The sequence below is a fragment of the Mustela nivalis genome, assembly GCF_964662115.1.
Source record: "Mustela nivalis genome assembly, chromosome: 1".
In the NCBI taxonomy this organism is placed as follows: domain Eukaryota; kingdom Metazoa; phylum Chordata; class Mammalia; order Carnivora; family Mustelidae; genus Mustela; species Mustela nivalis.
Window position 1 is genome coordinate 214,965,370 of NC_139020.1, and position 9,997 is coordinate 214,975,366.

The 9,997-nt window shown below is 66.0% G+C and overlaps 1 protein-coding gene across 1 annotated transcript; it reads left to right on the forward strand.

The window, feature by feature from the left end:
• Positions 1-1,458: 1,458 nt before the first annotated feature.
• POLR2E (RNA polymerase II, I and III subunit E) lies at positions 1,459-8,401 on the forward strand. The gene is made up of 7 exons (XM_082737746.1): positions 1,459-1,583; positions 2,357-2,531; positions 4,439-4,554; positions 5,145-5,225; positions 5,622-5,680; positions 5,789-5,867; positions 6,004-8,401. The coding sequence occupies exons 1-7, from the start codon at positions 1,527-1,529 to the stop codon at positions 6,067-6,069; spliced, it is 633 nt and encodes a 210-aa protein (XP_082593872.1). The 5' UTR covers positions 1,459-1,526; the 3' UTR covers positions 6,070-8,401.
• Positions 8,402-9,997: the final 1,596 nt, after the last annotated feature.

A 9,997-nucleotide genomic window follows, 5' to 3' on the forward strand; every position in this document is an offset into this window, starting at 1 on the left:
CCATGGTCCTGACACCATGACTCTGGCCTCAATCAAGAGGTAGAAACCCAACCAACTGAGCCACCCAGGCCCCCTCCGGAGTCCCTTATCTGCCGTCTACACCTGTTTCTCCTTGGTCGGTCTGCCCTGATCCCAGCGGCTCGGATCCTCCTCCCTGTCCATCTGTCTCTTCTCCACACCCTGTCCACCTGCAGATCCCGTGGGGTCCACCTTCCGAACACCAGGAACCTGCCCACTGCTCACCCCTACCCCAACTGGAGCCCCCATCTGTGGCCAAGTGCCCCCCCCTTTCCCCTCCCTGGTCTCTCTGGTGAAATGTTGACGGTGGTTGAAAAAGAAAACCCAAGCTTCTCCACCAACAAGGCCCGGGTTTGCTCCTCTACACCCTCAAACCTCCTTTCTTCCCCCTCCCCGCACCGGGCCGCCTCACTGCCAACCCACCAGGCACAGTGCAGCTCAGGGCCTTTGCACACACTGCCCTCTGGCCGAAGCGCCTGTCTCCAGACGCTCCCACAGCCGCCTCCCTCTCCTTCGGCCTTTGCTGGAACCTCTCGCCTTCCCGGCTGGAAACGGGGAGTCTCCCATCGGGCTTAGCTCCGGCTTGCACTGCTCCTGTTCTGACGTTACTGCTGGGCTCGCGGTGTCTGGTGGGGGTCCCCGGAGCGGGAGGGGGCCTCGGCCGGTTCGGTTGAAGAGAAAATCAGGGTTACAAGCGGCCAGATCGAGAAGTATGTATATGGGCCATCATTTTCTCTGGGAATGCCTCGCTGAATGAGCGGTTCCTGACGGCCTCCGGCGGGGCGAGCGCTGAGCGGGGAGGAAGGCGGACGCGCAGTCGGGGCCGGGGCTGTGGCACGCGCGGGCGCATCGGCCGGGTCTCGGGGGTTAGGACAGGGAGGAGACGAGGCGGGCGCACGTCCTGAGCCCGAGGGCTGTGCCGGGCTCCGTGCTTTGGAGTCTCGGCTAAGCCTCTGAAACGCGACACTCTGTTTCCACTATACAGAAGGGGAAACTGAGGCTCAGGGGCATTACGTTGGACGTGGCCCACAGCAGTTGGACGCAGACTTATGGAGGGCCGGCGAGGTCGCCCGGCCGTCTCCGGGAGGGCGGCGGGCAGGCCGCGGATCCCGCCCCGGCCTCCGTTTCCCCGCCCGCACCTCGCCTCCGCCTATCCCGAGTCTAAATTCCGCCCCAAGACGCGCGCTGGGCGGAAACCACAACTCCCGAGAGGCCCCGCGGCCCAGGCCACGCGAGACCTGCGGAGGCGCGAATGGGCCCTCCCGCCCGCTCGGCTCTCGCGCGGCCAACCGGCGCTCGCGGAAGGCCCGGCCTGCCCGCTGGGCTGCCGTTCTCGAAGGTCCTGGAGTCAGGCGTTCGCCGTTGACAGCCCGGCGGAGGGGCGGGGGCGGGGGTCGGCGCAGGCGCAGTCCGTGCGGGTCCTGCCGCGGGCGCAGGCGCAGTCCGTGCGGGTCCTGCCGCGGGCGCAGGCGCAGGCGCAGGCGCGTTGACTGAGAGCGGCGGCGGCCATGGACGACGAGGAGGAGACGTACCGGCTGTGGAAGATCCGCAAGACCATCATGCAGGTGCGCCCGCGTGGCTAAAACGGTGAAGGCGGGCCGGGCACGCGGGGGGGCGGCGGGGCGGCCGGAGCGGAGGGGTCGGGGTGGGCGCCCCGCGGGCCTGCGACCGGCCCCGGGGAGGGTCGCGGGCTGGCGGGAGAGAGGGGGCGGGGGTCCGAAGCCCTGCGGGGCGAAGCCCGGGCCGCCGCCCGCCGCCCGCCGCGGCTCCTTTCCGCTCCGCGCCGCGGCTCTGGAAGGGGCGCCGGGACAGCTGTGGCTGCGGCTGAGCGCGCCCTGGGGGCTCTGCGCCCGGAGCCAGGCCGGGGTCTCCTGGGCCCAGGGGGGCGGGCGCGGGGCTGACCGACCGCTCTGGCCCCGCGTTTCTCCGTCTGGGTCCTCTTCGGTCGGCCCGCCCACAGAGCCCTGACTGCTGAGCACTGCCTGGCCTGTGGCCGGGTTCCCAGCCAGAGTCCACCCTGGCCTGCCCCGCAGCGCCCCCCCCCCCGCGCCGCGCCCCCGCGCCCCCCGCCTCCGCCACAGCCCTGCCCCTGCTTCTCAGTCCCAGCCTGTCCCGGAGGCTCAGTATGAGATGACGCGCGGCGGCTGGCCCTGCGCAGGAGCTCTCTTGGGGTGCGTCCTGGTCTTTGTCCCCACTTGCCCCTTCCTCTCTGACCTCTGCCGGCACCTGTCGCGTCAGGCCCCCAAAACCCGCGTCATTCCTGCAGCGGCTTCATCCGACCCGAGCTCTTCCGCCATCCCTCCTCTGCCCTGAGCTCACTGGCTAGTTCTTTCTGCAGCTGTGCCATGACCGTGGCTACCTGGTGACCCAGGATGAACTGGACCAGACCCTGGAAGAGTTCAAGGCCCAGTTTGGGGACAAGCCGAGTGAGGGGCGGCCACGGCGCACAGACCTCACGGTGCTGGTGGCCCACAACGACGACCCCACTGACCAGATGTTCGTGTTCTTCCCAGGTGAGGCCCTTGCTGGTCCCGGGTGGCTGTGTGTCTCCTCGGGGTCACAGCTCTAGTAGAGCCATCCAAGGGTTTTCTCAAGGGTCAGCTCATGGCAGCTAGCTGCTGGGTGACCCCGTGTCTACATTGACCCTTCTCTGTGTGGGTCGGAAGGAAGCGGCTCCTCCCGGCTGTGGACAACACCATTGAGTTCTGCCTTGTTTGAGCACTTTTCCAGTTCCCTGCTGTTTGTTTGTTTGTTTGTTTCTTTCTTTCCTTTCTTTTCTTTCTTATTTTATTTATTTATTTGACAGAGATCACAAGTAGGCAGAGAGGCAGGCAGAGAGAGAGGAGGAAGCAGGCTCCCTGCTGAGCAGAGAGCCCGATGCGGGACTCGATCCCAGGACCCCGAGATCATGACCTGAGCCGAAGGCAGCGGCTTTAACCCACTGAGCCCCCCAGGCGCCCCCCCCTGCTGTTTCTTTCTTGATGGCTTTCTCTGTCCGGCAGGGTTATCGCAGGCCTCCCCCTGGGCCCCAGCCTCCCCTGTATCCTCCGACCCCACCCGACAGCCCGCCTGCCACTCCCTGTGCTTCCCGCTCCCCGCAGCTCCTTCCCGTGCTGCTGCAGGGTTCTGCCCTCCCCACACCCTTTTCTGCGTGGTCTGCCTGCTCGGTGTCCATCTGTCGTTCTTGGAGACCGAGTTCAGAAGCCTCCCCTTCCAGGAGCCCCTCCAGGCCCCAGGTCGAGTGAAGAGCCCACCACGGGCTGTCCCAGGACCCCTGTGCTCTGTCGTGGCCCCTGCTGCAGCGAGGCAGCCTGACTGAAGCCTGCAGAGGCAGAGAGGCCGCGTTGTGTAGGGAGCACCCTGGGGGCCCGGGCCCCGGCTGGCACCGAGGGGGTAGACGTTTGCAGGAGGGCCCCAGCTGGTGCTTTCACAGGAGGGGCCCCTGCCTGTGAGGCGTATTTTCCGGAAGCCTTGGTGCCTCCCTGTGGAGCTGTGTCTCAGCCTCCTCACAGTTGGCCTGGTGGCAGGGCGCTCCCTGGAGTTGGACGGGGTGGACGCCGCGTTCAGATGGGCCCCAGGCCGGGACTGGGTTCCCTGCATGTTAGTCCACCTGCACCGTCACAACAGAGCTCCTTGGACCGGCGGCTTCGACGTCACACCATCCCCAGTCCTGCTGGAGGTGGGACGTCGGAGCCCGGGTGTCCACCTGAGTCCTCTCTCCCTGGCACATAGGCCTTCGTCTCTGTGTCCTTGTAGGGTCATCCCTCTGCATCCCTGTGTCTTCACATCATCTTAGAAGGCTGCTGGTTTTGTCCAGTTAAGCCCTACTAACGACCTCATTCAGATAAAACAGTGTGTTTTATGACTTTGTTCCCAAGTACAGTGGGATTTGGGGGGGCACAACGCAGACCCTGACGCTCCCTGTCAGGTGAGGCAGGGTCCGAGGCGGTGGGCGGCACAGAAAGGCCCGGCTGGGAGCCTCACGCAGGTGGTGGCCAGTAGCTGACCTGCTCGGCTCAGAGGGACCAGTGGGTCTGGCAGGGATGGAACTGTCCTCGCTCTGGTCGGCTGACCACACGTTCCTTCTGAACACACCGCCACCGTGCTGCCTAGACCGGGTGAACTGCTTCGTGTGGGGGTTTCGCAGACCTTGGAACCACTGAGGCACTGGACCAAGTGGATTTCGGATCCTTGTCCCAGAGAGGACCCTCTAGGTGGGGGGGATGTGGGGTACCTTTCAGCTCCTCGGGAGATGTGGACACGGACCAGTTCCCGGTGGGCTCATGGGGACACTGAGGCCCCAGGGGGAAGAGCCTGCTCCCGAGCTGCACTGGGGCGCCGTGGCGAGGCAGAGCTAGGCCGCAGGCCCCCCGGGAAGAGGCGTCCTTGCAGCGCAGGCTGCCGCGTGTTCTGTCCCCAGAGGAGCCTAAGGTGGGAATCAAGACCATCAAGGTGTACTGCCAGCGGATGCAGGAGGAGAACATCACGCGGGCCCTCATCGTGGTGCAGCAGGGCATGACCCCGTCCGCCAAGCAGGTAGGTGCACGCCTGGCCCCTCCCCCCAAGGCCGAGCCCGTGCGCCCCACGTCCCCCTCCCAGGGCCCCGCTGACAGGCGGCGCCGTGTCCTCGTGGGGCCTCGGGAGCTTGGGCTCTGAGAACGAGCAGCTGTGCCATGCGGGCCTCCCAGAGCAGCCCCCACGTTGTCCCCGCCAACGCCCGCTGAGGAGAGAAGCCGGACTGGGGAGGCCGCCCGTGGAGGGGCCGGGGTCCCTGCGTGGGGGCTGGACCGGTCTGAGCGGGTGCTGGTGTGGGATGGCGGGCGGCAAGCGGTCTCCGTGTGCGGAGTTCCCGCAGTCCCGTCCGCGCAGGCACGGCCGTGGGGGCATTTTGCCGGATGTCGCTGTGAAGCCAGGCTAAGGCCCGGGAAGCGTGTCGGGGTGGGTGGGCTCTTCCGCCTGGAGAAACCCCGCTGACGGGTGGGATTTCCTGGTTCGTGACGTGGGGTGCTTTTCGGAGGTGTGCAAGTGAACCCCCCCGGCCGCCTGCCCGCAGTCAGCCTCTGGGGAAGAAGTGGGGTGGCGGCGTCTTGCCCTCGGCTATGCGTGAGGCTGCGCCTGTCTTGCAGTCTCTGGTGGACATGGCCCCCAAGTACGTTCTGGAGCAGTTTCTGCAGCAGGAGCTGCTCATCAACATCACGGAGCACGAGGTGGGGACAGAGACGGGGCCCGCCAGGGCGCGGGGGGGTGACGGGGCCGCGTCCCAGCGAAGGTCTGCAGGAGGGAGTGGAGCAGGGTCTCTGGGTGTGGCCCTAGGCGGGAAGCACACCTGGGAACCTGCCAGGAGGCCAGAAGCTGGGGGGCTGGAATCTGCTGCCCCAGGGGTCCCCAGATGGTGCCCCCGGCCCGTCCGCCTGAGCTGCTCTAGTCCCCCGTCCGCGTGTGGAGTCAGGAGCTGGGGTGGGGGATAGCAGCCGGGACCACCGAATGCCCCGGGTGGATGTTCGTGGTGAGGAAATAGCCCGTGGCACGCGGTGCTCCCCCGTCCTGTGTGGAGGCACAGTGGGGTCTCAGCCACACGGAGACTCCGTTTCTCTTCTCGGCAGCTGGTCCCAGAACACGTCGTCATGACCAAAGAGGAGGTGACAGAGCTCCTGGCCCGGTAGTATCCTTTCAGCCCCCGTCTGGGCCCTTCCCCCTCCCGCCCGCACGCCGACCCCCACCCCACCCCAGCCAGCGGAGCCTGGCTTTTTCCCTGACCCGAGCTTCTCAGTAAACTCCGGGAGAACCAGCTGCCCAGGATCCAGGCCGGAGACCCCGTGGCCCGCTACTTCGGGATAAAGCGAGGGCAGGTGAGCAGTGCTACTCTCGGCCCCTCTAGACGGAGCTGGCGCGTCCAACCACGCCGGCTCCCTGCCAGCCCGGGGCCCCCTGTGTGGCCCCCCACAGCCCCCCGCAGCCCCACCTTCCCGCCTTCCATGTGCGCAGGTGGTGAAGGTGATCCGGCCCAGCGAGACTGCCGGCAGGTACATCACCTACCGGCTGGTGCAGTAGCCGCCCCGCGAGCCGGTGAGACGTGCCGTGTGGCCACGGGGCCTGCGTGTCCAGGAGTGAGTCCCAGCTTTCCTCTCCCCTTACCCCACCGGTCTCTGTCACCGCCCTGTTGGGGGCGCGTGGAGGCAGCCCCGCTTCCTGCCCGGCCGGGCTCGCCTCGCACAGCAGGCCTGACACGTGGTGGTCTGCCCGTCTCTCTCCCGCCCTGCGGCCTGGAGGCAGATGGGGCTGTGCCCCCCACCCCCCGCCACGAGGAACCTCACCCCTGCTTCTCCGGACCCTGGGGTGACCCCGCCTGGGTGCTGAGCCCCACCCTGGACCCCAGATGAGTGAGCCTCCAGAGGGGACAGGATGCCACAGGGAGGCCTGCAGCAGCCAGTGACCTGTAGCCGTCCTGGCTCAAGCATCCGGCCGGCCCCCAGCAGGGCGGCCCGGCCGTCTAACCACGGGGCAGCAGGGGGGTCAGCTGCTCCGATGCTGGGTGTTTGTACCAGTGAAAGTATTGGAGTAAATAAACCGGCCAGTCTGGAGCAGCAAGGCGGAGTGACAGGTTTGCCATGAGTGGCCTCACTCGAGGCCCTGGACCCTGGGCCCGTACCCGTGTTCCGCGGGGCCTGCTGCCCCTCTCCCCTTGGGGGCCGCGTCCAGGCGGGTCCCTGTCCACGTCTGCAGGGGGGCGGACGGCGGGGGGCTTGCTCTCTGTGTCGTTCAGCGTTCTCTGGCGTGGAAGTGTGTGGTCGGGTTCCCCGGTCTCCGCGTTAGTGATTCCGTGCGGGAGGCCTTCCTGGTCTGGCTGGAAGGTTGGCTGTCCTTGTCTTTCGGCCGGCTTGATCGCGCTCTGGTTCACGTGTCACAGTGGACGTGTGCAGGACGCCCCTCGGTGGCTCTCAGGTACCATCAGTCTTAGAACTCGTCACCCTGAAGCAGCCCCGTCTAACCCCATCAGCTGCCGGTCCCCGTGCCCCATCCCCCCACGAGCACCTTCCCCTGCGTGGAGGTCTAGTCTGGGCGTGTCACAGGCGGGGACTCCGCCTGCGTGCCCTCCTGCGTCTGGGCTCGGGGTCTGTCCCCGGGGCCACAGGTGGGGGCCTCGCTCCAGCTCGGGGCCGGGGACGCTCCCATCCATGGGGGACACGTGTCGTCTGTCCAGCTGCGAATGCAGACATTCCGGTGCCCAGTTAGCCTCCGGCGGACCCTGGACTTAGGTGTCCTGGGCCGTGATTTAGGAACACTGCTGCCGCGCGCGTCGGCGTACGGGTTCTGTGTGGACATGTGGGTGCATTTTTTCTGGGTGTGTGTCGAGCTGTGGACTCGCTGGCTTGTGCGGACGCCGGTTATCCGGTGCAGAAATCGCTGGGCTGCTCGGTGCCGTGGGGGCCCCGAGTCACAGTCGCACGGCCTTGCCTGCGCTCGCTGCTGGTGCCCCGCACACGCGATTCCCGTCTCCCTGATGACTAACCCCGTGAGTTGTTCTCTGGTGCTGGGAGGCCACGGACGGGGCGTCTCTGTAGGAAGGTCTGCTCGACCCGCACGTGTCGTGTGGTTGGGCTGCGCGTCCCTGTCGCCCCCGGCACAGGCCACCGGTACGCACCCGTGTCTCTTCTCACATACGCGCTTGGCAGAGGCGTGTCCGTGGTTGCGATTCCTTAAACGTTTGTAAGTTTGGTGAGTTTACACGTGGCCTGAAGTTCGGGGGTTGACTCGGGCCCGTGTGATGCGGGGATGTGCTTTCCCCTGGACAGACCGGGGTCTTGGTACTTTCTAGAATGGCAGTGGGGTCTCCTGTGCATGTGCACAGGCACGGGGCTGTTTCAGGGTCCCACAGACCCATCCACGTGTTGAAGAGCTTGTTCCCACCCCCACAAACGTACATGCCCTGCCTTCCAAAGTCAGGTTGACCAGAGTAAGCCAGACCCAGAAGGATGGAACCTACAGGACCTCCTCCCAGCAGGGCCCCAGAGGCGGCCCGTCCCCACATGGGAACAGGGTCCAGCCTCAGGAAGGGCGGGACCCTGACCCCTGCTACTATATGGAGGGACCCTGAGGACACGGGGCTCAGGGAGAGCAGCCAGACCCAGAAGGACCCGTCCCGCAGGTCCCCACTCCCAGGAGGGCCCCAGAGAAGTCCTGTCTACACGGACAGAGAGGAGAGGGTGGGGGCCGGGGTGGGAAGTCCCTCCTTCGTGAGGACAGAGTCTCTGTCTGTGTGGGCGGATGGGGCGTTCTGGAGACGGAGGGCAGGGGTGTGAGTGCTTCCGGCCGCGGAGCTGTGCACAGAGCCGGTGAACGGCCTGGATGTCTTAACCACAGTAAAATAAATTTGGTTATTGGAGTTTTTTCGTGTCACGGGGTTTTAATTGTGTTTTGTTTGTAAATAAACGTGTGAAGCTGTGTCTGTCCCGTGTGAGGTCGAACTGGCTGCGGAAGTCGGGCCGTGAGGAGTCTCGGGCATGGGGTGCCTTGGCTGCTCCTGAACGTGGAGTACCGTGTGGGGTGGGTCTACGCTGTCTGTGCGGCGGGTGCGGCTCCGCTCCGTGGGCACAGGAAGGACTGCGACAGGTCCGCAGGGATTGCGGCCGGCGGTTTGGTGCGCAGCCGCCTCTGTGGTCTCCGGCAGCACCGGGCTCTCCTTTGGGAACATGTCCCTCTGCCGCACGGGGACCGCAGCCCGCCTCTGCTGCTGAGCACCTGCCGTCCCACGGCCCCGGCATGGGTGGGAGCTGGGCGGTTGCTCTGACACATGCCTAGGCGCCCCCTCCTAGGGTACGGGTTTGGGGGTGGCGGCAGGTGGAGCCCATTCACATGGCCCCGGGCCCCTGTGACATCTGTGAGCCTGGGCGAAGCCTGGCCTGAAGCCGGCCCCAAAGGAGTAAATCAGCAGGCGCTCTGCAAACAGCATCAGAGCCCTTGGCTGCCTCGCCTGGCCAGGCTCCAGGCGCTTCTCAGGACGCACACGCCTTGACGAACGGGTGTACGTGGCGTGCCGCCGTCCGCCGGAGCGCTGGTCAGTTGGACAGTTTCGTGTTCGTTCTTGTGACCCGTTTTTTCAGACATGTATCGAACGGGTCCCTTCTCGGCCTTTTGGCTAAGATCAAGTGTAACGTATCTTGGATCGGCCGATTTTTTTCGGTGAAAGGACAGGACTCGGTGTTTTCAGGTCTGGGCCGCATCGTCCGGGTGGTGCTCTGGGCAGCAGTGGCCGTGGGCAGCACCGGGGCGTGGGCGTGGGCCTGTGCTGTTCGCCAGCGTGAGTCCGCTGTTTGCTGGCTCCAGGGCCTCCCTTTCCGGATCTTTCTCAGCTGCGGCAGGGGAGGGCCGGGCCAGCTTGCACAGAGCGTTCTGTCCGCCGCGGACGCTGTCGGTCTGAGCCGGGGGTGGGCCGCAGTGTTCGGCCAGCCCCTCCCAGCTGCTTGGGTCCTGATGGGTGTGGATTCCAGCTGGGTTTTTGCAGCCAATGAAAGGCTGTGGGTCTTCCTGCTGTTGAGCCAACCTTGACCCTCCGAGGTCGGTCCAGCCGGGCTGAAGGGGTCTGTGAGAGGAACTGGGGAGGGTGGCTGCTGGCTGGCTGCCGGCCGGCTGTCCGCTGTGCTGCCCTGCAAGGCAGCCCCAGCTCTGAGACTGGTCGGCGAAAGTGAGGTTCACACTCAGGTGCTCAGGCATCGGCCATGCTTCAGGGCTTCGTAGCCACACCCGGCTGGTGGCCGCTGCCCGGACAGCCGGAATGGACCGTTTCTGCCTTCTGGAAGGTTCCTCCGAGCAGCCCTGGCCGAAGGTTCCCAGGAGTACGTATCTGATGCCTGTGTGTGCACAACCCACCCGGGCTGTTTTCTGGGGGAGTTTCGCATTCTGAGAGCCCTCTCCAGTGGGGAGCCAAAGACACGGCTCGGGGCTCTGCGTCCCCCTCCCGCCGCCGCCAGAGAAGATGGGC